The sequence below is a fragment of the Volvox carteri genome (genome assembly GCF_000143455.1).
Source record: "Volvox carteri f. nagariensis unplaced genomic scaffold VOLCAscaffold_21, whole genome shotgun sequence".
NCBI classification, from domain to species: domain Eukaryota; kingdom Viridiplantae; phylum Chlorophyta; class Chlorophyceae; order Chlamydomonadales; family Volvocaceae; genus Volvox; species Volvox carteri.
This window is the reverse complement of record NW_003307564.1, coordinates 583419-607585: the sequence shown is the minus strand read 5'-3', so window position 1 is coordinate 607585 and position 24167 is coordinate 583419. Positions and strand designations below refer to the sequence as shown.

The following is a 24167-nucleotide window of genomic DNA, read 5'->3' as shown; positions in this document are numbered from 1 at the left end:
ACTCGCATGCTGTTGGCACACGACGGTGTTCCCAAAACCTGACTGACTGACTGACTGACTGACTAACTCGTTACGCTGGCCGCCCTACTAAAGAAGCTTCGCGTCTCCGTTTTCTTTTCCGTACAGGCATGAGTCACACGGACCATGCAAACCGCCTTCCGCCCTCCACCTTCACCAACGTCAACAACGTCAGCAACGTCATGAACCCCGGTTCGAATCCCCCTCATGCGCATATGAGACATTCCCATGCTCAGTCCCAGGCCCAGCCGGCGCCAGCGCCAGCGTCGACGTCGTTGCCAGCGGCGGCAGTGGCGGTGGCGGAGCCGTGGAGATTTACCGTACCGCTGAGCCTCAGTCGGCTGAGGCAGCAATCACCAACGTCACCGCAGCAGCAGCAGCAGCAACAGCAGCAACAACAGGTTGCGGCGGCGGCACAGTCGCCGGCGGTTGTGATTTCTCTGGATGACGAGGATATGCGTTCATTTCTAGAGGAGATGCTCAGCGCCGCCCAAAACATGACGTCAGGTGCTCAGGCTCTGCACGCCGTCCGTGTAAACAGCGTCCAAGCGCTTCGTAGCAGTGGCAATACCGGCGGCGGCAGCGCCGCCGAAGCCACCGCCGCCGCCGCCGCCAACGGCGGTGCTGTAGCTGCTCGCACAGGCAGCCCTGCCAAGATAGCAGCGGTGGACGCGGAGGAGTTGGAGGAGGCGGAGGAGGTGAAGGAGGCGGAGGAGGTGGAGGACGCAGCCGCGGCGGCGGCGACCATGACGTCGGGCGAGCGTGTAGGGCTATCTTTGGATGCCGTAGCAGCAGCAGCAGCAGCTGCAGCCTTTAGAGTCGTTCCTGTGGGCGGGGGAGGTAGCGGGGAAAGCTGTGGAGGTGAAGCAGCAGCAGTAGCAGCAGCAGCAGGAGGAGAGAGAAGAGGAGGGGGAGCACTTTCTGATGCGTGTGCGATAGAGCCTAGGTTGGATGAGGAGTCGGTTACGGGGCCCCCATCATCGTCGGTGTAGGGGTCGGCAAAAGGGCCAGTGATTGAAGGACGCTCGGCAGACGGTATCGGCGACAGCATCGCCAACCGGGCCGGAAAGGACGGAGACGCCGGGGCCGGCAGGGAGGGGGCCGCCAGGGGCGGCGACAGCCGCCTCGGCCTCGATGATGAAGTCGGCAAGGGGGCCTCCGGAAGTGGACTCCCGGTACGGCGTGTACGACTGAAGCTTCGGTTGTCACGTTATTTGGGCCCACAAGAGGAGCAGCCGCCGCAGCAGCAGCAGCAGCAAGGACGGGGTGAGCTTGAACAGCATCAAAGCCAGCACAAAGAAGAGCAGCCGCCGCCGCCGCAGCAGCAGCAGCAGCAAGGACAGGGGGAACTTGAACAGCATCAAAGCCAGCACAAAGAAGAGCAGCCGCCGCCGCCGCAGCAGCAGCAAGGACAGGGGGAACTTGAACAGCATCAAAGCCAGCACGAAGAGCAGCCGCCGCCGCAGCAGCAGCAGCAAGGACAGGGGGAACTTGAACAGCATCAAAGCCAGCACGAAGAAGAGCAGCAGCAGCAGAGGCAGGAGCCGCAGCAGCAGGAGCAGGAGCAGCAGGAGCACAAAGATCAGGATCAGGGTCATCAAATTGAGCAATTGAGTTTGGGAATTGCGTTGGAAGGCACATCGGCTTATGATGCCAGTGACTAACCTCATTGCAGGGCATTGCGGCGGAAGTAAAAAAGCCGCAGTACAGCAGCAGTACAGCAGCAGTACAGCAGCAGTACAGCCGCAAGCGGACGCCGGAGTGCCGCCACCGCAGCTAGCGGCGGCGGGGGCACCTGCAGCGACGGCCGAGGCCGCCGGCGGGATGAGGCCGGAGGCGACGGCGACGATGCCTCTGCTGGCAGCAGCATCAGCACAATCGTACCTTTGGCTGTAGCAGGACTCTCGCGAAGCCAGCTCAAACGTGAAGGACAACACGCTACTGCTGCTACTGCCGCCGTCCCTACAGCTTTCGCTTTCGCCGCAGCCATGACGGGGCCATTCCTGTGCTGCTGCCTGTCTGGCACGTCTTTATTAGAAGCTCGCCAAGATAATACGAGGCCACCACGTGGCACCGCCACCACGATTTGCATAATGGCCGCCGTCACGAGGGAGGTTAGGTCGGTTGGCAGTTGGCAGTTGTCAGTTTGGAAGTCAGGTAGAAGGTCAGGAAGTTAGGTAGGTAGGTGGACAGGGAAAATATGTAAGCGAGTGAGAGACCCGAGCCGTGTTGGGGAACGGTCACAGCCGGTGATGAGCCGCGCCGCGAAGGCAAGGTATAAGACTTATATAGGTCGCGGCTCAGTGGAGGACGTGTTTTTTTTTGCGGTTCAGTGGGACGCGGTTTTTTTTTGTTGAAATAACACGTGTTATGATTTATAGCTGTAAAAGGGATGCGAGTATTAGGATGTGATGATAGCTACGATGAGGGCGAGAACGTTGGTAGTGCCACGTCATGGTGTACGAACAAGTACGGCAATATGAGGGGGGGGGGCCGCTGTGTCTCTGCCCGCAGCCAGACTGACCATTTCAGTTCCTTGTTCACAGCAATATAGGTAAGTCACAGCCGAGAAGTGAATAAATTGATTTATGGGAAATGTTTCCGCACGCACGCACGCACGCACGGACGAATCTTCCGACAGCGGGAGGATCGGCTGGAGGCAAGTTCATCGAGTGGAGAGACCTTTTATGTTCAGGGGGTGTACAGCACAGCCTGTACAGCAGGGTGTACGGCATGTTTTTTATGTTTATGTCATTCATCTCGCATCCTGTTTTTTTTCACGCAGGGGTTACCGTGTGTGAAGAAGTACCGTAATGTACGGCATAGTACGACAGAGTGCTGCAAAATTTGTGCGGGATGCTGTGGCACATCGCATCTTCTTCATCTTCAAGGGGAAACGGCCTTTGGCTGCATCATATATCATCGGGTAAACGGTTTTCGTTGTGTGTTGTTATGACTTCTTTCCCTGCTTTGCGGCAGCTAAACTGCAGCTGTGAGCCGTACTGCCGCTATATCGCTGCCTACTGCTGTTGTTGGCGCCGATGGGGATATTGTTGCCGCTGGCGTTATGGATCCAGTGGACCCTGTAACACATTCCGAAGGGGGGGAATTATCTGAGTTCCCCTCGGTTCCCTTCCAACCGCTTTCGGTGCGCCGCCATTCCGTCGGGAGATGGATTTGATAATTCCAAGGCATCCACATCAAGACATCAGAGGCTGGGAAGGAAGGCGCTTGAGCTGCCTTGTAGCTTCTTCTTACAATGCATATACACTTTGTACTGGAAGATGAACCTGTGTTGTGGGAGCAGCAGCAGAATATAAACGATTTCTTTGTAGGAGAAGTCGGAAAGTAGTCAGGAAGACTGTACGGATGCTCTGTTGCCAGGTTAGGCTTTCCATTTCGTTTGTGGGTTGCAAGTGAGGGGATGGGTGGGGGATAGGTGTTTTTCGTGCGTAGGGGATGGAAAGTCATGAAATGCGAAGTTGGTTTTCTGGGGCTCAGGGCTTATAAGGCAGGATAAATGAAGCTCGAGGGTTTAATGGAGGCATGAGCTGAGTGCGGTCACGCAGGGAGTAGGGTTAGATTTGAACCGGGTTTCTCTTTTACGTAACCGCATTCAGGCACGTACGGCGCTTTGGGGCAGTCCGTTGCATAACTGAAGGTTTAAGGCTTGAGGTCTTATTTCCACGTGCTGTTCTTGTGTGCTCATTATGTGCTGCTGCGTTATTGATTGAGGCGCTCCGTACACCAGGAAGCGTTGCGAAGTTAACCAAACCATCGCTTCGCTGCGGTGGCGGTTGGAAACAAGCGAGGTTGTAAACATATGGGTTTCCTCCCACAGAAAACATCGTTTTGCCTTATTCTGTTACTGTATTAGTACTGGGGCGCAAATGAACTGAAACGTAGACGTTACACAGGGAACGCAGGCAGCACCGACTCGGCCATTGCGATTGGGCTATGCTGGCGAGTTTCCGCGCTATGTAAGCTTTCCTAAACTTATCACGGTTCAGTTTAGGAGGCATAGACCCATCGACATGGACGCCATCGCGTTTCGCACAAGGGCTCGTTTCAAGGAGCCAGCATCTCAAGCATGCGACAAGAAGCTCCAAGCGGCAACTCTTATTTCTCAAAGAAGCCGTAGGCGACTTCGGAGAACCGTCGCCTCAGAATCGCAACATGAACACTTGAACAACAACAACTCACCGGCGCCAACCAGTGACGACGAACAGAACGATAGCGTTGCAAGCAACGAGATTAGGAGCCCTGATGGTGGTGGCCAGGGTAAGCCTGCGGGCTCCCGAAACCGGAGGCGATGCGTTGTCTCACCGCCAACGACAAGCGCCTCATCGGACGACAGCGACGTTGTCATAGTGGGTGAATTCCAAAGCAACGACCGTGATGGGGCTGCTTCACAGCAGCAGGCCAAGCGACCTTGCATTCGCCAGCCATCTCCGAAGATAGCGGTCAACAAGCCTCCTCTTAGCGACAAGCCGGAGGATGGTGACGATCTAGAATCCGATGAGGAGCTTCGCATCGTGGGTATGGTGGGACAGGTGAGGAGCCTGCTCCTTTAAGTTTTGGTCAGGCTTTGAAACGTGTATCCTTTGAAAAAGTAGAAAAAGTATGAATCTCAACCTTTCCTCCATCCCCAGCTCCCCCGTCCTACCCTCCAAGGCTCCGCGGTCCTTTCATCCTCATCCCGCACCAGTTTCTCACTCTTACTGGGGCCCACCCAAAACACCCCCAAAATCCCTGACTGTGCCGAACCATGCCAAACCCTCAGAAACATCCCTCATTCTTTTCCCCCCCCTCACCCCCCCAGCACCGTACCCCGCAACCTTCTTAACCCGCCTCCTCAATCCCATTCTTGCTAGATTCTGGATCCTGAATCCTTTTTTTGATCTGGTTCACATTCCAGGTGGTGACCCGGGATCTTGCCCACCCCCGACCTCACTGCGCCGAGCACCACTTCGATCGCGATATGGCTGCGGTCGAGTCCAATGCCAAGTGCTGCGAGCAGGTGTGTGTGTATGTGTATGTATGTAGAGGGGTAGTGGTGGTTAGGGCTCGTCGTGGCTGGGTTAGGATGCTTCGAGTGAAGGTGGTAACGGTTGCGGAGGGGTCGGCTAAGGACAAAAGTATAGCTGGATCGGGTGTTTTGCATTTTATAATTATTCATCTTTTTGACGCCTTCTTAATCCGCCCTCTCCCCTTTCCGCTCCGCTCCGCTTCTCTTTCCACCAACTCTTCAGTGCTACTGCTTCGTGTGCGATGTGAAGGCGTCGGAGTGTCAGTTCTGGGGCACAGGTACGACATTGTACGGACGTATATGTACGGGTCTAAGTCTATTTACATATGCATGTACGTGTGCATATGTATTTGCACATGCCTCCACACACGTGTGTGATGAAACCAAGCCACGTGGTCCTCTAATCTGGAAGTCAAGTAAAACGAGGAATGAAATGGAAATGGTCTGTACGTGTCCAGTACGGACCAGTTGTGACTGTCGCAGTACAGTTGTGTACGACAATCATTTGTTCGTACTTGAGTCGGGTGTTGAAAACATTTTGTGTGTGGAGTCATCGCGCATCACAAATGGGACTGCGCAGCGCCACACGTCCTCCTCGAGGATACGTCTTGTGTTCTTTGGGAAGTCGGCGGCCACATGGGGGGCCCGAGGAGGGGTACCACCATTGAGAGTGCAGAGGGGGGAAAGACGAACCACAAACGAGTGAAGCTGCTGCCAGAGCAAGAGTGTACCAGACGTAGAACTGACCGAAAGGCGTCCGTGAAGACGGCGACCTCGGGATGACGTAGTGAAGATGATGTCGGAAAAACTACCTACCTAAGCCGCCAGGACTAAAAAAGCAGAGAAAGCAGTAATGCCAAGCCAATGCGGAGGGGAGGAAGAGGGGCATTAATCATTGCGAGCAGTGAGCAAGGGGTCAGGTGCCGACGTCCGAAGCTCTGATTGGGTGGTTGGGTGGCGAGGAAGGGAGGGCGCATGAAGCAACGGACAAGGGGGGGATTGGTGGAGACCACCAACCCCTACATATGAACCCCCGCACATAACGCACACACTTGTAGCCCTCACTGACTTTACACATGCACTTTACACATGCAGCGGTGAGCTTGCTTGCTTGCTGGGTTTTGCTCGAGATTTCCTACACCACAAATTATATGAACTTATTCACCTCCCAGCTGCTGCTTTTCCATAACTTGGTTTCTTGGCATGGAAAACCACTCACTGCCTTTCCCTTGGGTCCCTTTCCTTCCCCCTTGCCTCTGCACATAGCTCCCCCCCTCCTTACCGCCGCAGCAGTCTTTCCTTGGCATCAGCTTCACTCGCTCGTGGGTCGTCTTTCCCCTCCTTACCTTGCTTGGCCTTGCTTGGCCTTGCTTCCGCATGACTTGTAGTAGTGCTCAGATGTGTAAACTCTAAAAAAACTAAACCCAAATCCCGAAATCCTTCTCCAAAACTCTCCAAAACGCTCCAAAACCCTCCTCAGGTCGCCGTCAGAGGGACCACGCAAATGCTCGGCCCCATCCTGGTTGGAACGCCCTTCGTCAGGCTGCTCGCGCGGGGGATAAGGCCCTCGTTCGCCGGGAGTTTGAAGGGGAGGGACCCTTATTGAGCCTGCCGCAGGTGGCGGCGGCGGCGACAATTCCCCGGGAGATGTATTCCCAACAGGAGCTACGGCAGTTGCTGCAGCAGCAGCAGCAAACTGCGGCGCTTTTGCTGTCGCGGCTGATGCAGCAGCAGCAGTCGGGGGCCCAGCGGCAGCGAGCATTGGAGACTGGTCGCGGCGGCGGCGGCGGCGGCGGCGGCGCAATGGAAATTGCCGCGACGGCAGATCTGGACTTTGGCTCTCATGTGGACGCCTTTTTGGCGATGTTGAGTTTCGGCAGGCCAGGTACGGCAGCAGCCGACGCAGGTGACGTTTGGGCGCGGAACGCTGCAGCCGTCAGAGCCGCCGGGGCCAGGTCAGACAGCGGCAGGCCTGCCGTAGGACGAGGGCAACAGGAGCCGCCGGCGGCTGGCGACGGCGGCAGCGGAGCTGCGCGACCTCGTGGCTCCCTAACTCCGTCGCATATCGGGGCGGCGGCGGCGGCGGCAGCCACCTCCCCCGGCGCCACCCTTCCAGGCGCAGCTTCGCCATCCGATCCACAACAGGCAAGGCAGCACATGCAGTCCATTGCGTCCGCTGATGTACTGCAGGCATCGACGGCGCGTGGTCAGCAGCCTCGCACGTCTCTTGGCGGCGGCGCCGCTGCTGCAGCAGCCTTGGCCGCCTCGTCCCGAGCCGCCGCCGCTGCCCAACCTCAGCCGTACAATCCACTCATAACACAACAAAGCAGAGGCAGCCAGCATGCCACTGACCAAGACCGCCCCCGCTGTGTCGTACTCAACCCGTACGTCCCACAACAACAGACTGCACATCATACCTTTGCTGCACAACAACAGCTACAACCGCAACAGCTACAACAGCAGCAGTCATCGTGTGCGGCGGTTTTAGGGGTGGGTGTTTCCCCTCACGCACCCTTGCTGCTACTGCCGCCTCATCTTCCCACGTATCAACAGAACCAAAACTTCCTACAACAGCAACTACAGCTACAGAACCAGCAATTGCGCTTTCATCTTTCCGCCGAAACAGCTGCCGTACAGACCCAGGCTGAACAAACGCGGAAGGCCCAGACTCAGACACGTCCCCATTTCCAAACGCACATGTCGGATATTCGAACGCAAATGGGCATCATGATGCAACCGCCACAACCGCAACCGTCATCGTCATTTCCGTACCGGCAACCGCCATGGATGGTGACTGGCCAAAACCCTGGAGCAGCCGACATCAGCGGTAGGCTACGGCAGGTTGCGGCAGCGACAGCTTCGGCCGCCGCTGCCGCTGCCGGGGCCGGCGGCGGCGGCGGCGGCGGCCTCATGTTGCAAAACCTTCAGAAGAATGCGGTCAACGGGCCCATTGTAGGTACGATGGCAGGGACGGCGGCGGCGGCGGCGGCGGCCACACCGCCCTCAGCTTCTGTCCCCGTTCCGATCTGTCTGCAGCACGTTCCCGAGTTGCCCTGGACAGCCGTGAACCTATCGCCGTCCACATCGCCGCAGGGCCCCTTGCGGTCCCACCCTCCCGCTCCGGTGTAAAAGGTTTTTTATGGGTTATATATATATGTATGTATTAAACCTATATGGGTTATATGGGTTATATATCTTGGTTGACCTTGCTGCGTGAATCAAAACGCATCATTTTTTTCAAAACTAACAAGCTGTTGTATTTTTTGGCGCCATCACTGCAACCAAACCAATGGGTGTAAGGGGTGAGCCGAGCCGAGTTGAATGATGTAAGGTAAGGATGAGGTAAGGTGAGTTGGCGGCGAATGGAGGGAGGAGGAGGAGGAGGAGGAGGAGGAGGCGGGCGAATGGCTGTAAGGAGGGAATGGGTAAGGAAGGGAGTGCGGTGCGGTTAGGGAGGTAAAAGGTGTGTGGGAAAGGTTGTGAACACAATTGCAGAGGAGAGAGGGAGAGCGGCTGTTACTGGGTTGCATCGCAAAGAGTTGAGGATGGAGGTGGAGGAGGACCGGTGGTTCTAGGTGGTGGTGGCTGGTGGGATGTTAAGGGGCAGAGGTGTGTGTTCTCTCTCTTTCATATCTGTGTGTGTGTGTTTGTCTGTGTGTGTGTTTGTCTGTCTGTGTGTGTGCCTGTGTGTGTGTCTGTGTGTGTGCCTGTGTGTGTTTGTCTGTCTGTCTGTCTGTCTGTCTGTCTGTGCCTGTGTGTGTGTCTCTGTCTGTGTGCCTGTGTGTGTCTGTGTGTGTCTGTGTGTGTGCCCCTGTGTGTGTGTTTGTCTGTGTGTGTGTTTGTCTGTCTGTGTGTGTGCTCCGTCGTTATATGTGTATTTTGTTTCCAGGGAGGAGGGGACCGTAAAAAGGAAAGTGCAGACGCGATCATGGTGTCCGTCCTAGCCGTGAAGGTCGCTCTTTCACTCGGTCTTGGGTTGTTTGTCTGTATGTATGTTTGTGGCGGGGTGAAAAAGTGCATTCTGAGGGGTATCCGTTTCGGCTTAGGAGGCGCCTTTTGCTTTCTTTGCTGGGAAGAGCGTAGCAGGAGTCATCCGCCGTGATTGGGGGGTAGGTATGCCCTCAGAAGAGTGTGTGTTATGTGTGTATGTATGTATGTCACTGTGCTCAAACTTTTAATTCTGGTGGACGGCAGCAGGAGGCGCAGCAGCAGCAGCAGCAGCAGCAGGAGAATGAAGCTTGGACTGCTGGCTCATGCACATGCACAGCGACATGAGCAAAGAGAGGGGGAGAGAGAAAAGGGGGGTTTCCCTGTCTAGGGGGCCGTTCAACAAGCCAAGGCAGGGTTTGCGTGTTGTGAATGAACAGCACGATAAGAGTGTGTTTTTCTCTGTATGTATGTGTGAGAGAGACGGTGTGTGTGTATGTACGGATGTACGGACGGACGGAGGTGTGGTTGCAGGGGGGAAGCTGGCGAGTTGGACTCTCTGTTGTTCTTTGTATGAGACGTAATGAACTGAGCTGAAGTAGCTGTTACACAGTTCGGCACACACAACATGTACAAATACGTGCAAAGCTCTCCACGAGCATCTCGAGAGGCCTTTCAGCAGCGGCCAACTACTACATGAGCTGTGAATGTGCTCGGATGTAAAATGATTCCTTTACATCAGTACGACAGAATGGAACCAGTACGGATATTCCTGTAATGATACTCCAGTACTGGTGTAATATGACGCAGTGGCGCGAGGCTATCTTTGGATGTGTGTTGTTGGGTCTAACACAGCTGCGGCATATACGCAGATCTTGATCTCTCGAGACACACACATACACACACACTTGTGCTGTGTGCTCCTGACCCTTGCGCTGTGTTTCGGCTTCGGCCCCTGGCGGCTCACAGTGTAATCTAAGTCATACACACACATACATACACACACATACATACACACACATACATACACACATACATACATACACACATACATACATACACACACATACATACATACACACACATATTTATATTTATGTCATCACAGAAGTGATGAGTGGCAAATGGGGAGGTCCCCGGGGTGTTGGCATCGGTGGCTGTGGTGCGGGCGGCGGCCGGCTACCTCTGCTGCCTGCTACTGCTGCTACTGCGATGTTGTCACCGTGTGCACGTGCACACCAAGCAGCCGTTAGAGACGTTGGTCTAGTTGTCTATGTCATTTATTAGATGTGTTTTTTGTTTGTACTGCTTGCGCTGTCACCTCAAGGCTTCGTTGTGCACACATGCGATTTCCCAGTTGACCGTTACGGGGAGCGAAAGAGGCGTGGAGGGTGTAGAGTGCGGCTATGAGGCTGACAGAGAGACAGACAGAGCATGCTGACTATGTCGCAGGCTTTTAAAGTGTGTTCGACTTTCGTGCTTGTACGGCGTTACTAGCACTGTTGGTTTAGTAAATGCCGTACAGATACCTGTGTTTGGGTTGCCAAGCAACGACAGCCCGAACGTCCCTTGCGGACTGTTTGCTTGCATTTTGCGATTTGGGCATTGTGTACGTGTGGTGTACGTCCGTCTATTTGTCTGTCTATCTGTCTGTCCGTCCACGTTTGGGTCTTCTGGTCAGCCCGTCGGTCGGTCGGTCGGTCTGAATTTTGCGTGGGTGTCGACAAGGCGGTTGGGTTATTAACCGATAACCAACTAACGGCCCGAATCTCTGGAGGCCACACAGCCCTAACGCATAATGCTGCGTCAGCTGCCAAGTGCCAGTACTTGGCTGGAGCAATTATAAAAAAGGACTGACAGCTCGACGGATGGGCACATGCATACACCAGCTGTGAATACAACGTCTGTAAGAAACGAGCTGACGTGTCAGCTGGCTAAAGCTATTTTTGTTGAGTAAATCTATCGAATCTAAACTCCGAGATTTGCAACACTTTTTGAATCCATGGCGCTTCACTGAAATCATGGCGCCTAACATCGATGTCATAAGTTATGCATTTGCGGGATGGTCTGGACGCGCAGATTTGCGGAATATGTGTTAATTTCATGGCAGCCGCCGTCCAGCAGCTAGCTAGCTAGCACCAGCAATGGACACACCAGGGCGCGTCCCCCTCCCGACCTAAGGTGTCTCAATATTGTGCTCAAGAGGGGCCGGGGGAGCAGCGAGCGCGCGTTGAAAGATAGGGAAGAACTGCCATCTGTACAGGTGCGTCGATGGGTTTGTGCTGACCGTTTCGCTGCACTCCAAGAAAGAGTGTGATTGCTAACCGATTTGGCTGCTGACTGACTCGATAAATGAAACGCGCATGCCCGGTTGGTTAGGTGGTTTAGAGACAGTAGAGTTCGGTGCAGCGAGCGTTGGGATTCGCCGAGGTTCGTTGTAGCAGTGTGGTTTGTCGGACCTCACGGCGTCTCGAGGACAGGTGCTGCAGCTCCGTCATATTGTCGCAATGTACAATCTTAAAGTTCTGCTTGCTTGGCGCATCAAGCCTCAGCACAAGGAAATCTTAAGGCTCTGAGGCTTTTTTAAGAAGTCCCTGCTTAGTTGCGCCGTGAATTGCAACATACATATGCGATCTGTTTTTAGCAATAGCAATGTCAGATCAAGGTTCTCCACCAGGCAGTTTAGATGACGAGCTTGCGGCTGCTTTCGATGGCGAGTTTGGCGAGGATGAAGCAGAAGAGCAGGTTAGTTGACATAAATAGCTGGGACATCTTGCCTGCATAGGTACACATGATCTTGCCTAAGCTTAATATGTACACAGGCTAATGACGATGACGGAAACATCCCAAAGCACGACGACGAGGGCGGGAATTCTTCTTCCAGCTCTGAGGTTGACTTGGACGAACTAGGTGATCAAGGCTTTACCGAAATCGAGGCGCTTCAAGAGGATACTGGTGAGCAAGACACGAGGTTGCTTGCCTGGGCAGCCTCGGGTTGCATCTATATTAGGTGCAGCTGTCGAGGCTAAACTTGCGTAGGTATAAGCAACTCTTTCCTTGCACATGCTCATGACGACTACGTACTACCCCGTAACACGCGCAATTTCCTGTCAGAGTTGGGTTGTGTCCCAACGTAACATCCCGAGGAGTGGGACAAATCAGCAGCAGACCTCCGCTCCCAGGCGCCACCTACTGTACGGCCCAAATCTTCATGTCGCTTTGGACCTCAGTAAAGCTCTGAAACGGCCCCGGAAGGAATGGGGTTTGAAACACCTAAAATGTTAATGACATGCACGAACCTTGCAGCATGGAAAACATACCCAAGGCGGATTTATCTCCTTTCCGTCCTTAAAACGCTTTCATACTCTACGGCCCCTTCCCCGTCCCTCCTTTTTCCCTTCTCCGCTCCCCTTCCTTTTCTCAGGTCTTTCCTTACCCGCCCCTTCCGTCTCCCGACTCTTCCTGTCCCACCCCTCATCGGCAATTATCGAACTCGCTTTGTGGCCCCTTCGATAATTCCGTCCTTCCCCGCATTTTCAATCCGCAACCTCAAACAAATGGCAGGATACCATCCCCCGCCACCCAAGCGACAACGTGTGGTCAGGTTCAGCGACTGCGGTGGTGCCGGCGCCGCCAGCCGGCGCCGCAACGACGGTGGCGGCGGCGCCGCCGCCGCAGCCGGCACATCCCCCTCCGCATCCCCCCCCACTTCCCCATGCGCCCATCCTGTTTGGGTGTTTGGATTGTGCGGACTCTGCGGCATTAGTAAAGAAGCGGCAGTAGAGGCGGCAGTGGCAGCAGCAGCGGCGGCGCAAGCAGACGCAGAGTACGACAAGTACGGGCAGTACCTTGGCGGCGTCGCTGGTGTTGGCGGCAGCAGCAGTGGAAGCGGATACCTGGCGGTCGCAGGGGCGGTTGGCGGTTGGCCCGCCGCCGGGGGTGTCCGGGTAGGCTGCTGGGGCGAGCCGTTGGTGTGCCATGTCGCGTTAGTTGGTCAGTTGGTTGGTTAGTCAACCGTTTATTGCAATTCCCTTTGTCTGGTGCCTCACACAATAGGGCGAAGGGATCGCGCCACGTGTGGGAACTTGTGGGGTGTCAGTGTGCACGAGGGTATTTGCGTTTGTACGACGATGTACGGCGGATTGGACGAGGTAGGACGTATCAGCAACACAGGGCTTGGATCCACTCCGTTTGAATCTACTTTTCATTTTGGATACTACTCCTTTAAATCCATATGAATCCAGGCCCCGCTACGCAGACCCCGCTATGCTCTCCTTCCTTCCCACCTCGTATATTCAACCCCGAGCTCCGCAACATTCTTACGTTGTATAATGCGTATTCTCTCATGTCGTACATGCAGTCGGGTGTTGTACGGCTTAAGCACCTCCACGCGAGTAAGGAGGTAGAAGTCAGCACGGACGAGGCGGACCGCATTCGCAGGTGTGTGTATGTATGTATGTATGTATGTGTATGTATGTATGTGTATGTATGTATGTGTCGTGACGGTGTTTGTGACGGTGGGAACATACATAACATATTACATATTTGTTTTTGTTTTGGCGGTCAAGAGGGACGAGAGCGCGCGAATAGGCAGGCCAGGCGCAATATGGGGGCAGATAGCCTGTTTAGGGTTCCTAGAGGTTGTGTGGCGCCTCTCGCGCGGCTCTCGCTTAGTTCGGTTCGCAGTCTTCTTCTGCGCCGCTGTGTTGCCTATAGCCAGGGGCTGGGAGAGCGCCCAGAGGCTGTGGCGCGAGTGAGTGAGTGAGTGAGTGAGTGAGCGAGTGAGTGAGTGAGTGAGTGAGTGAGTGAGTGAGCGAGTGAGTGAGCGAGTGAGTGAGCGAGTGAGCGAGTGAGTGAGTGAGTGAGTGAGTGAGCGAGTGAGTGAGTGAGCGAGTGAGTGAGTGAGCGAGTGAGTGAGCGAGTGAGCGAGTGAGTGAGTGAGTGAGTGAGTGAGGCGCGCGGAGAGGAACAGACGAAACTAGCCCCGAGCCGCGAGCCCACCCCCGCGCTGTGTTTCGTCCCCCGGCCCGGTCCGGTCAGGGCCTTGCGCGGTGCTCGTCCTTTCTCAGGACGAGAGCCGCCCACACAGTGTGTAACACCCCCCATCAACATAACGTAACGTAACGGAACATGACATGACATGGCATTCCAACATAACAAAGCAGACCTTTGCATTGATTTAAAACCCACAGGACTACCCCCACCCCCTCTTCCCTCCCCCGGGGGCCGGGGCCTCTTTCCTCTCCCCTTGATGAATTATGAAGGGAAACCGTCACACGGCTGTTGTCCCGGCGGCGACTGATTTTGATTTTGGATCTGGATCACACTCTGCTCAATTCCGTACACACCTCGGAGGTGGGGCCGGATACGGCAACCCAGTTGGCCGAGGTGCTGCGCCGCGAGGAGGTGCGGGGGGGAGGGAGGGGTGTGTGTATGTGTATGTGCTGGGGTGTTGTATTTGTGTTTTAAGAAAATGTGAGGAAGGGGGCGTACGTGTAGGCGTTATCTCATTTACGATCCTTTCCCTTCCTTTTCCTCCCAGACCCATTTCGGGTCCGTTTGCCTTTCCTCCCCCCTCCCACCTTGACCCCCCGGTGGCTCGTCTTCCCCCCTCCACCAACCATCCAAGCCCCCTCCACCACCCCCTCCGCCACCCCTCCACCACCCTCCAAACCCACTCCAAACCCCCACCCCCGGCCCCCCAGGAGGCTAACCTGGGCCCTCGGCGGCTGCTGCACCGACTTGCGGAAAATAAGTTGTGGACCAAACTCCGGCCCGGGGTGTTCGAGTTCTTGGAGGTGGGGTATGTGGGTTAGGAGAAGGGGAAGTGGGGTTTCCGGTTTGGGTCGTTGTCGCTGTCGTGCAGCTGTCGTATACTTGTGCCTGAAATGGCCCCCCCCCCGCATATACACGTACCCTCCCACCCGCACCCGCAACCCACAAATTTGACCTACCAGGGTTTGAGAGACGATTACGAGATGCACATTTACACGATGGGGGATAAGACGTACGCGGCGGAGGTTCGGAAGTGAGACGGCGTGCGTGTGTTTGTGGGGAGGGAGGGGGGGAGGGAAAGCAGGAAAAGAGGGGGGAAGGGGAGCGTGGGTGTTTTTCAGACACGGATTTGGGCACGAGGGGTCTGAGGGGGAGAGGGGAAAGTGCTGGTCGGTTCGCACGTCGCGTGTATGCGTATGCCCGTAAACTGCGAGCCATGTATGCGTGTATGTATGCAGGTACATATCCTGCGTATTCTGTGTACGGCACGGTACGGAAAGAAATACCCCACTCGCGCACGTATCACTGATTCCCCTTGCTAAACCCCCCGCTCCCCGGCCTTCCCCCGGCCCTTTCCCGTCCGTCCCGTCCTCCAACCCTCGACAGCCCATTTCCCCCCCTTACCCGTCCCCCAAAACACACTTACACATACACACACGCATACGCACGCGCACAGGTTGCTTGACCCCACTGGCAAGTTGTTCTCCTCTGTTATCGCAAAAGACCACTCCACCACCGCAACCGCGAAGGATCTTGACGTGCTGCTGTGAGTGAGGGGGTGGGGGAGGGTTTTGGGTTTTGGGCAAAGAGGGGAACAGAAAGAAGTAGGGGAAGAGGGGGGATGGGGTGGGGGGTTAAAGACTGATCGAATGCACTGTAATTATCTAGTTATTCTGTCCATCCATATGCCGGATACTCCACGGCCATGTCCAGAACTGAGGGGAGGGGGAGGGGGAACGTCGTGCTGCCACCCTAATACACCGAAACCCGGCACGAGGGGCAGTTGATGCGTTGGAGTCGGTGCTTTCGGCGTCGGCAGCAGCGGTTGGTTTTGTCGTACTCTGCATCGTCGTGCGATTCCCTAAACCTGGCATGTGTGTTTTGAGGTATGTATGTCGGTAGGGGAAAAGGGAGGGGAATGTAAGGATTGATAAGCGCCGAAATAGAAGAGGTGAATGGGGAAGGGTCGGGGGAAGAGCTGGAGCGCAAGAGGGACGTTTTGGGAAGTAACTAACTAACTAACTAACTGGCGGGAGCGGGAGTTGGTTGAGCGGCTATGAGGTTGGACAGCATCGCGTTGCTGATCCGTACTAAGTTTAAGCAGCCAACTGCCAACGATCAACTATATTTGAAACCGACTTATCTAGCGGCATGTGCCCCAACCGTTTGCTGCCAACTGCTAACACCTAACTGTCAACTACCGCAGTTCAGCGGACGAGCTTGCTCTGGTATTGGACGACACGGAGGCGGTTTGGCCAGGACACCGGAGGAATCTGTTGCAGGTAGGAGGGGCGGTCCCACATCGCTGTAGGTTTTAGTTCTTTTTTAATGTTTTAATTTTATTATATTCCGCTATTCCGTTGTACGGCAAGATAGCGAAGTACCTTTTTTACGCCGTTTTCCGTTGCCTGGCCGTTGCGCGTCTTTTCTGGGCCAGTGCTTCTCCACCGCCATATCAAACATCGAAGAAGTAGAATTTGTTAACAAGTTTATTAAAATAATTAATTTATCGGGAACTGCACGATTTCCAGGTTGAGCGTTACCACTATTTCCCGTCGGACCTGCGGAAGTGGCGTGTAGACGGTACGGCACTGCTTGAGCAGGTAGGGAAGCGTTGGGAGAGCTCCTGTACGGCTTCTTGTACGACACAGGGATGCGGCAATTTTAATCGTCTTCTTTTGCGATCCGTCACTTTCCGCTCCCTCCGAAGTCACTCCAACCACTAACTGCCAACTGGCGGGCTGGGCAGTACAACACCTCACCACCATCTTCCCCACTCCACCTCACCCTTTTTCCCCGCGACTTCTCCCCCCTCATCCGGAATACCTCAGTGTGAATTCGCGGTCCTTCATTTCCCGCCTTTTTTTAAAACCCAGAACACCCCCCCTGGTCCCCCCTCCGTCACGCCCCTCCGTCACGCCCCTTCGTCTGACTGTCTGTTCCCCCCCAGCTTCACTGGTTCGTGGTTCGTCTTTCCCCCCCAACCCCCCCCCACCACCACCACCACACACACGCCAGCATTTGGGGTTGTCGCTAACCCCCCTCCCGGCCCATTCCCCCCCCCCTCCGCCACCACTGCCCCCCTCCCCCCAATGGGCACCTTCAGGACAGCGATGAGAGCGCTACGGATGGCGCTCTGGCCGCCCATATGCGTGTACTGCGCGCCGTACACACACGGTACGGCATATCCGCATCCATTGCATGTGTACACACGCGCGTCCATGCATGAGCTGTGAGTATGTATGTGTGTATTTCTGATGGCGAAAAGAGGTTGAGTGGAAGCGGAGGTGATGCGAAGTCGGCTTCTTTTTTAGCGTTTGTGGTCCCGGCCCGCGCCGGATGATGATGATGATGATGATGTCGAGAGTGACATCATATATTTCAGCACCTTCCCGGGGGTGGGGGGGGAAAGCTCTCAACCGCCCTTTCCATCATCGCCATCGTCATTTCCCGTTGTCGTGCCATCCATGTCGTCGAGAGGGCCCCTCGGGCTCCGAAACCCCAAAACCCTCAACCCGTCCGCAACGCCTCCGCATCCGCAGGTTTTTCTCCGCGGATGATCCCTCACTGCCCCCCCTGGAGCGAAGGGATGTGCGGGACATTCTGTCCGAGCAGCGCCGTGAGATACTGCAGGTGGGAGGTTGAGGAGGTTGGGAGGGAGTAGCAGGAGGTTGAGGAGGAGGTTGAGGAGGAGGAGGAGGTTGAGGATCATGTAACAGCAGTGCCTCACTCGGCAGTTTTTCAAACAGCAGTGGTTTAGCCCATTACCGCCGTTATTTCCTCTGCGCGACGAGATGTGTACGAACGGTAATGGCCGCACTCGTACCTATCCACAGTCTAGCTAGGAAGTGAAGATGAGCCTAGTGCAAGACAGTTATACATACGTACGTATACGTAATTATAGACCTGTACGTATATCGTACGTCTGCATCCGTCAGTTCGACCTTGAGGAAATGCCACTGCCACTGGCAGCAGCTGTGTTTGTGCAGCCGGGGTGCTGGCGAGGGAGGGGGGGGGCGGGGGGAGGGGAGGGGAGGGGGAGATATGTACATTAGCCGAGTGACACGGGCATATCCTTGACATCAGGCCCCCTTTTGCCTCCTCCCTCCCTCCCTCCCCCCTCCCTCCCCCCCCCTGGAGTTGATGCCTCAGGGTTGCTGTATCACCTTCAGCCGCTGCTGGCCTCAAGACCGTAACCCCCTCAGGGAGCCGTTATGGCAGTTGGCAATGTCGTTGGGGGCCAACTGTCTAACCACCTATGACCCGGGGGTCACAACACATGTCGTGGCTGCCGCGGGTGGCACGGAAAAGGTGTGTGTTTGCTTTTGTTTGATTTATAAAAAAAGTGTACGTTCTTCTGTGCATGTTTCTTTTCGTGCACGTGTGTGCATTCCTTATGCATGTGTGTAACACACACACACATACACACATACACACACATACACGCACACACACATACACACACATACACACACATTCCACCCCATTTCCCGCCCCACCCCCGGGGAGTCCAGGTGCACCGGGCTCGCACCCAGGGCAAGGCGGTGGTGCTACCCTCCTGGCTCCAGGGGTGTGCACACAGGTGGGACCGCCGTACAAGTATATCGCATGTATGTGTGTATGTATGTGCAGAGTGTACATAACGGTTTGAGTCGGGGTCCAAGGTTTCAGGTTCGAGGTCTTAGGGTTTTGTCGTACTGAACTCGGCGGCCTGACTTAACTAAAATATCTGTGTGTGTGTATGTGCGCGCGTGTGTTTTGGGGTTTGGGGCTTGGGTATTACTATGCTGGTGTGGACGCTGCAGGTGGACACGCCTTCCCGAAGAGGATTTTGCAGTTCCGGAGCTGCCATCATCGGAGGGACGTACGGCACATGGGCCGAGCGGCGGTTGCAGGGATGTTGGAACTCGTCGTCTTAGTCCAGAGGAGGAGTTGAAGGCGGCATTGACGAGTGCCGCTGGCGGTGGCGGTGGCGGGGGCGGCGGGCAGATGGCAAAGCACGAATGAAGAACCCTTTTAGGATTTCTGCTTTCTGAAAATAATCCTAATGTGTATAGGATATAAACCCTAAAACCCTAATATGTATGTAACAATGTGTAGTCATTGAGCGTCACTCCAATCATGGACCTGCTGGACTGCCGCACTGTTGTAGATGTGCTTTCCGTTTACGTGTGTCTGTCTGTATGTATGTTGTTACAGGGTGGTTAACTTCGCCAGCGGCCCCCTTTCCCGGGGCAGTCCCTGCTCTCCCCTGCTAGAGGGGCACCCTAATCCGTCAACCCATCCGACTTCAGAATGTATTCGTTGGGTTCGGCAACTCACCACCAGCATCCAACCAAATCTAGCGGATCAACGGCGCATCAACTTAGTTCCTGGTCAGCTCGCAAGTTGATATTATCACGTCCTACACCGTCCATATGATGGGGGGCCACCTCCCATTTCATCACTCCTCAAACACCCGAGGAGCTGGCAGGCGGATTTGAACCCGGGTCGACTGGATCGACTGGGAGCAGAAGTCAGGCCTTAACTTCTGCCAGCCGCCTGTCTGTATGTATGTATGTCGCATGTCGGTGTATTGGGTCAAGCGCGGCGGCTCCTCCCTGTGTGCGTGTAATGTGTAATGTGTGTGTGCGTGTGTTACACAAACGAGCAAGACGGAGGAGCAGCAGCAGCAACGATTTGGTATTATTATCGTTGTTATTATTATTGGACGGAGGAATCTGCATATTGAGTGTGTACGGAACATGACACTTTAAGATGTCTTGCATCGTCTGCGGGGTAACAGGGTAACCTCTCACCACTAATTTTTAGTAAATTGTGTCGGTGGTGTGTATGTATGTATGTATGTATGTATGTATGTATGTATGTATGTATGTATGTATGTATGTATGTTGCTGGAGTGGTAACCATGTGGCAGTGTGCATGTGTCCGCGGACTGAGTGTACTGTTGGGGGGAGAGGGGTAACAATTGCGTGTGCACCAAAACGGGTTTATGAAGCGGGCGCTCTTGAGATGAAGGGCCTGTTTTGGCCAAATGCCAAATGGTTGGGCACCCTCTCCCCCATCTCTAGACTAAGCTAAACTAAGCCCCCTGGGGGTGATAAGTTGTTGACGCAGTCGCCCGAAGCTTATTCCCGCACTGCCATAGTGGACTTTACAGCGTCTGTAAAACAAGTTTTACCAAGAGTTTTGGTCGCCTGTACATCGGGTCCAGGTATATTACATGCGGACCATCCTGTTGTATTGTACCAGGGGATGCGATTAATTTATAGGCGGCAAAGAATTTAAGTCGACTGCGTGATCCGGATCGGATGGAAAAGCGTTCCATGAGAGATTAATCACCGCGAGATAAAGGCGGGATGGAAAAGATGAAAAAAATTCTTCCAATGGCTCGTGAATGCGTGAAAAGTGTTAGGCGAGGTTATTAATGAAAAGAAGAAATAACAACATTCCTTCTTTACGACCACAAGCTTGCCGGCTCAGCGCTCTATCGACTTCGCTAACCTAACGGGGGAAACGCACCGCTTTGGTGCTTCCACACTATCCACACTTTCTCCATCGTCGTCGTGCACGTTTTGCTGGCTGTTTGGTCAACTAACGGCGCTTTTTCTTCTAGGTTGACTAGTCAGAGCGCATCAGATATTGGCAATCGTCGAACAAACAGCGCTTCACTCTTGTTATAGTAGCTGTCGTACAGTACAGCACACACCATCAAGACTTTATACGTGCTAGAAGAATCTCGAGGGGCCTTTTCGGTGGCCAGCTACTACACTTGGTCAACGTTGGTCAACGCTTCTTGTTGGTCAACGCTTCTTGTTGGTCAAAGCAACCATGGAATTGAAGGAGTTTGTGCCAGAGAAAAGCAGCCTCCTTAACCACCTGCAGTACAACGTGAAGTACAAAAATTCAAAAGGGAAACTTATACAACCAAACGCAGCACGTGGTGGCAAGCAGATCAACACCGCGCTACTGGCATGAAAAAGCTGTCGACATAAGACTGCAAACAGAGCGCATTTTCATAACGTAAATCTTTATTAAATCTTTATTAAACTATAGGTTTTGACCCAACAAACAACCAACTTTAGGTAGCGATTCAACGAGCAACCGAAACTCAATACGTAAATACGAAGTCCAAACCTGTCTTCATCCATCCGCAGCTCCCGGCCCTCCTCGGTGTATAAGAACCTGCCGATCATGTGCTCACTCCATACCGCTACAAGGCCGCACAGCGCCGCCAACGCTATTAGCGCTACAGCCACAACTGGAACAGCTGGCGGCGGCGCCACAGGAGCGGCTGTCTGCCGGGCAGTAGCCGCCGCAGCCGCCGTCGCCGTCGCCGCCGTCATCACCACCAGTGGCCCGCCCGCCAAAGCTGCCGCCGGGGCGGCCGTGGAGGCTGCAGCAGGTGCAGCGATGGCGGCGGCGGTGGCGGCTGCTGCAGCGACTCCCGCCGCCGCCGCCACCATCACGAGCGCCGCAAGACGACTGACGGCGTTTAATCGTTGAAAGTTCGTTAGTGCGGCGGAGCAAGCGCTGCAGGAGCGGACGTGGGAGCTGTACCTGCGTTCGCATGGGTTGCGAGGGTACACAATTTGAGACAGCGCCTGAGGGCGGGTTAGATGGATGTCCAACAATTACATGATGCGAGTGATCGGTTTCAGGAGGCTGGCAGCACGGAAAGCGCCTGCAGGATGAAGTTAAAGAAGTGTCGTTTAGACTCCGCTGCAAGTGGGAAACGATACCCGTAAGCGCAAAACAACTGGATGATGCGGTGGGAACAGGGGGATGGAGGAGCCTACTACACTCCCAACCCATTAATCGCCGGTCCCCTCATTAGGTACTTCAAACCGGGGTTAATGGTCCTGGAGTAAACTTAACGACTTGCTTAAAACACAGCTCATTTCAAAAACATCCGACCCACAACTACACACAACCACTTGCAACCAACTACAACCACCCATAACCCTAGCCATGACCACCTGTCCATCACCCGCTCCCGCGGGAGCGGGTCATCAAAGGAAGAGCCGCCGAAGGCAGAAGTGGCGAGTACGGCAGAAGCCGCCACCGCCGCCGCCACTGTCGTACTGGATCTCAACGCCGGCATCGCCCACGGTCGAGAATCCCCCGTCTTGTCCAGCCACCGTCTTTCAGGAGGGAAGCCCCGGGGGAAAAGTCGTTGGGGAGTCGTTCGGTACGGCAGGTGGGAATGGTTGTACGGAAGGGTAGCGGATAACGAGGAAGCTGCGGACCCTTCCCTCTCCCTGTCCTGTTACACTTTTTCCTGCTTGCTTTCTAATGCATCACACTGCCGTACTTATGTCGTACAGATTTCCCTGCAATTTATACACAGCATGTCTTGCAGTGCCTGAACTGCACCACAAAGCGATCGGCAGGAGCGGGCATGACGTACAGGTGTCGCCAGTCCGAATTATCGCTGCCGCTGTCGCCGTCGGTGGTGGCTGCGGCCGCAGCGGCGCCGCCATCATCATCGCCTTTACGTGTTTGTGTCTTGTCGGTGTACGTGTATGTGTATGTGTTCGTCTTAGCTCGGGCCACAGCCGCCTCTTGCTCTCGTAGCAAATCTATGTCCTTTTGCGGGTTGGTGCGGTGGTAAGGCAATGTTTTGACAGGGGTTGTGAAGTAAGAGTTACAATGACGGCGGTTGTAATGTCGTACAGGAGGTGGTTAGGTTGGTTGCCGGGGTTATATAGCTGTGGGAAAGGACCGGAAGGGAACGGGTGGGGCGGCGGCGTGCATGTGTATGTGTGTATGTATATATGTATGTATGCTTTTGTGCAGAAGATGGTCGGTAAAGGAAATGCACAGGAAAAGCTGTAGCATGACACATGCCAGCGTACGGCAAGAAACGTATATGTACGACAGAACACAGCATGATTTGTATGGTCATTGCCTCCAAATCGCGTAATCTAAAATATTTTGCAGAAGGACAATGGCACCGCGGCAGTATAAAGCCTGTACGACTTCTGTCGTACCTGATCCAGTACGGCCATTCGAGGCAGGTGTTTGGCCCATCGCGGCTGAAGTCCCGCCAACCACCCGGTCGAGAAGTTGCGAGGGAGACGAGCTATCATGCGCGATCTGTAATGTACGAAAGTATACAATAAGGAACAATATGCAGAATCGGCCTTTCCACATCAACCCCACTGCTCACACAATGTATCCCGGGGTGCTGATCCCACCTGTGAACCCCACCTGAGCCAGCTGGTATTGGTGATGGTGATGGTATTGGTATTGGTATTGGTATTGGTATTGGTGATGGTATAGGTATTGGTATTGGTATTGGTATTGGTGATGGTATTGGTATTGGTATTGGTATTGGTGATGGTATTGGTATTGGTATTGGTTACTACATATCGGTTACTACATTTGCTCATCTCAATCTACAAAACCTATCTCGAGGTGTGTCCCGCCGTTTCGTCTTCTACCATCGGGGGGAAGTGGGGGGGGGAAATACCCGGGACATGTACATACACATACACATACACATTCACGTACACGTAAACACACACCCGCCCCCCACCTGCCTCTCCCCAGCGGCACGCAGTACAACACCAGCCCCGCGTCCCCCTTGCCCGGCAGACTGAATTTCATGCTAACGAGGCAAGGAGGTCGGAACACCAGCTCCGACCAGGCGCCAGCTTGAAAGGAAGTCGAGGAGGAGGTTGTGGAGGTGGCCGTTAGTTGTTGTTGCGGTTGCGGTTGTCGTTGGAGCGCTCGGATGCCCCGGAATCTGCAATTGCGTTTCCATTCGATTGGTGGGTTTTAGGGTTTTCCAATCGTGATGCCAGTATCTTAAAGTTGTTGTACGGCTCGGAACGGGGGAAACGAAACACAAATGTGGCAGCGTCGTCTTGACTAACGGCCAACAATGATGGAGCACCGCGCTGGTCGGGTCAATTCACTCATTCCGCTTTCCCCCCCCTCACACACACACACACACACCACCCAACGCCCACCCTTCCCCGCTATCCCCCCATCCCCGGGGGCCGTGCACCCAGGTCCCCAACCACCTGCCATCAAAGCCGCTGGATCCGGATCTCGTGAGCTCGAGCTCCAGGGGGGGAGCGCTGTGGCGATCTAAGCCCTGTCCTGTGCCGTCGTGTGCAAAAGCCACGTGGGACGGATCCACCACGTTCTCCACCTAAGTACGGCAAAAAAAGCAAGGAAAAAGATTAAA

General features: G+C 54.7%; 3 protein-coding genes across 3 annotated transcripts in view; all 3 read left to right on the top strand.

The window, feature by feature from the left end:
- Positions 1 to 1682, top strand: part of VOLCADRAFT_117731 (uncharacterized protein) — a gene marked incomplete at both ends in the record, with an annotated part of 5154 nt that extends 3472 nt beyond the window's left edge. The window contains 2 exons of the mRNA XM_002951009.1: positions 255 to 845; positions 1011 to 1682. Of these exons, the coding sequence (XP_002951055.1) occupies positions 255 to 845; positions 1011 to 1682 (1263 nt within the window). The remainder of the gene's footprint in view (positions 1 to 254; positions 846 to 1010) is intronic.
- A 2370-nt stretch (positions 1683 to 4052) lies between these two features.
- Positions 4053 to 8176, top strand: VOLCADRAFT_91455 (uncharacterized protein; the record flags this gene model as incomplete). The annotated part of the gene is made up of 7 exons (XM_002951008.1): positions 4053 to 4571; positions 4937 to 5038; positions 5271 to 5325; positions 6106 to 6144; positions 6528 to 6932; positions 7484 to 7537; positions 7674 to 8176. The coding sequence occupies 7 exons, from the start codon at positions 4053 to 4055 to the stop codon at positions 8174 to 8176; spliced, it is 1677 nt and encodes a 558-aa protein (XP_002951054.1).
- A 3450-nt stretch (positions 8177 to 11626) lies between these two features.
- VOLCADRAFT_91454 (uncharacterized protein) lies at positions 11627 to 18976 on the top strand (the record flags this gene model as incomplete). The annotated part of the gene is made up of 15 exons (XM_002951007.1): positions 11627 to 11719; positions 11797 to 11984; positions 12399 to 12967; positions 13031 to 13125; positions 13281 to 13414; positions 14239 to 14380; positions 14680 to 14772; positions 14932 to 15002; positions 15426 to 15515; positions 16176 to 16251; positions 17076 to 17146; positions 17512 to 17602; positions 18110 to 18280; positions 18538 to 18551; positions 18775 to 18976. The coding sequence occupies 15 exons, from the start codon at positions 11627 to 11629 to the stop codon at positions 18974 to 18976; spliced, it is 2100 nt and encodes a 699-aa protein (XP_002951053.1).
- Between the last annotated feature and the right edge of the window lie 5191 nt (positions 18977 to 24167).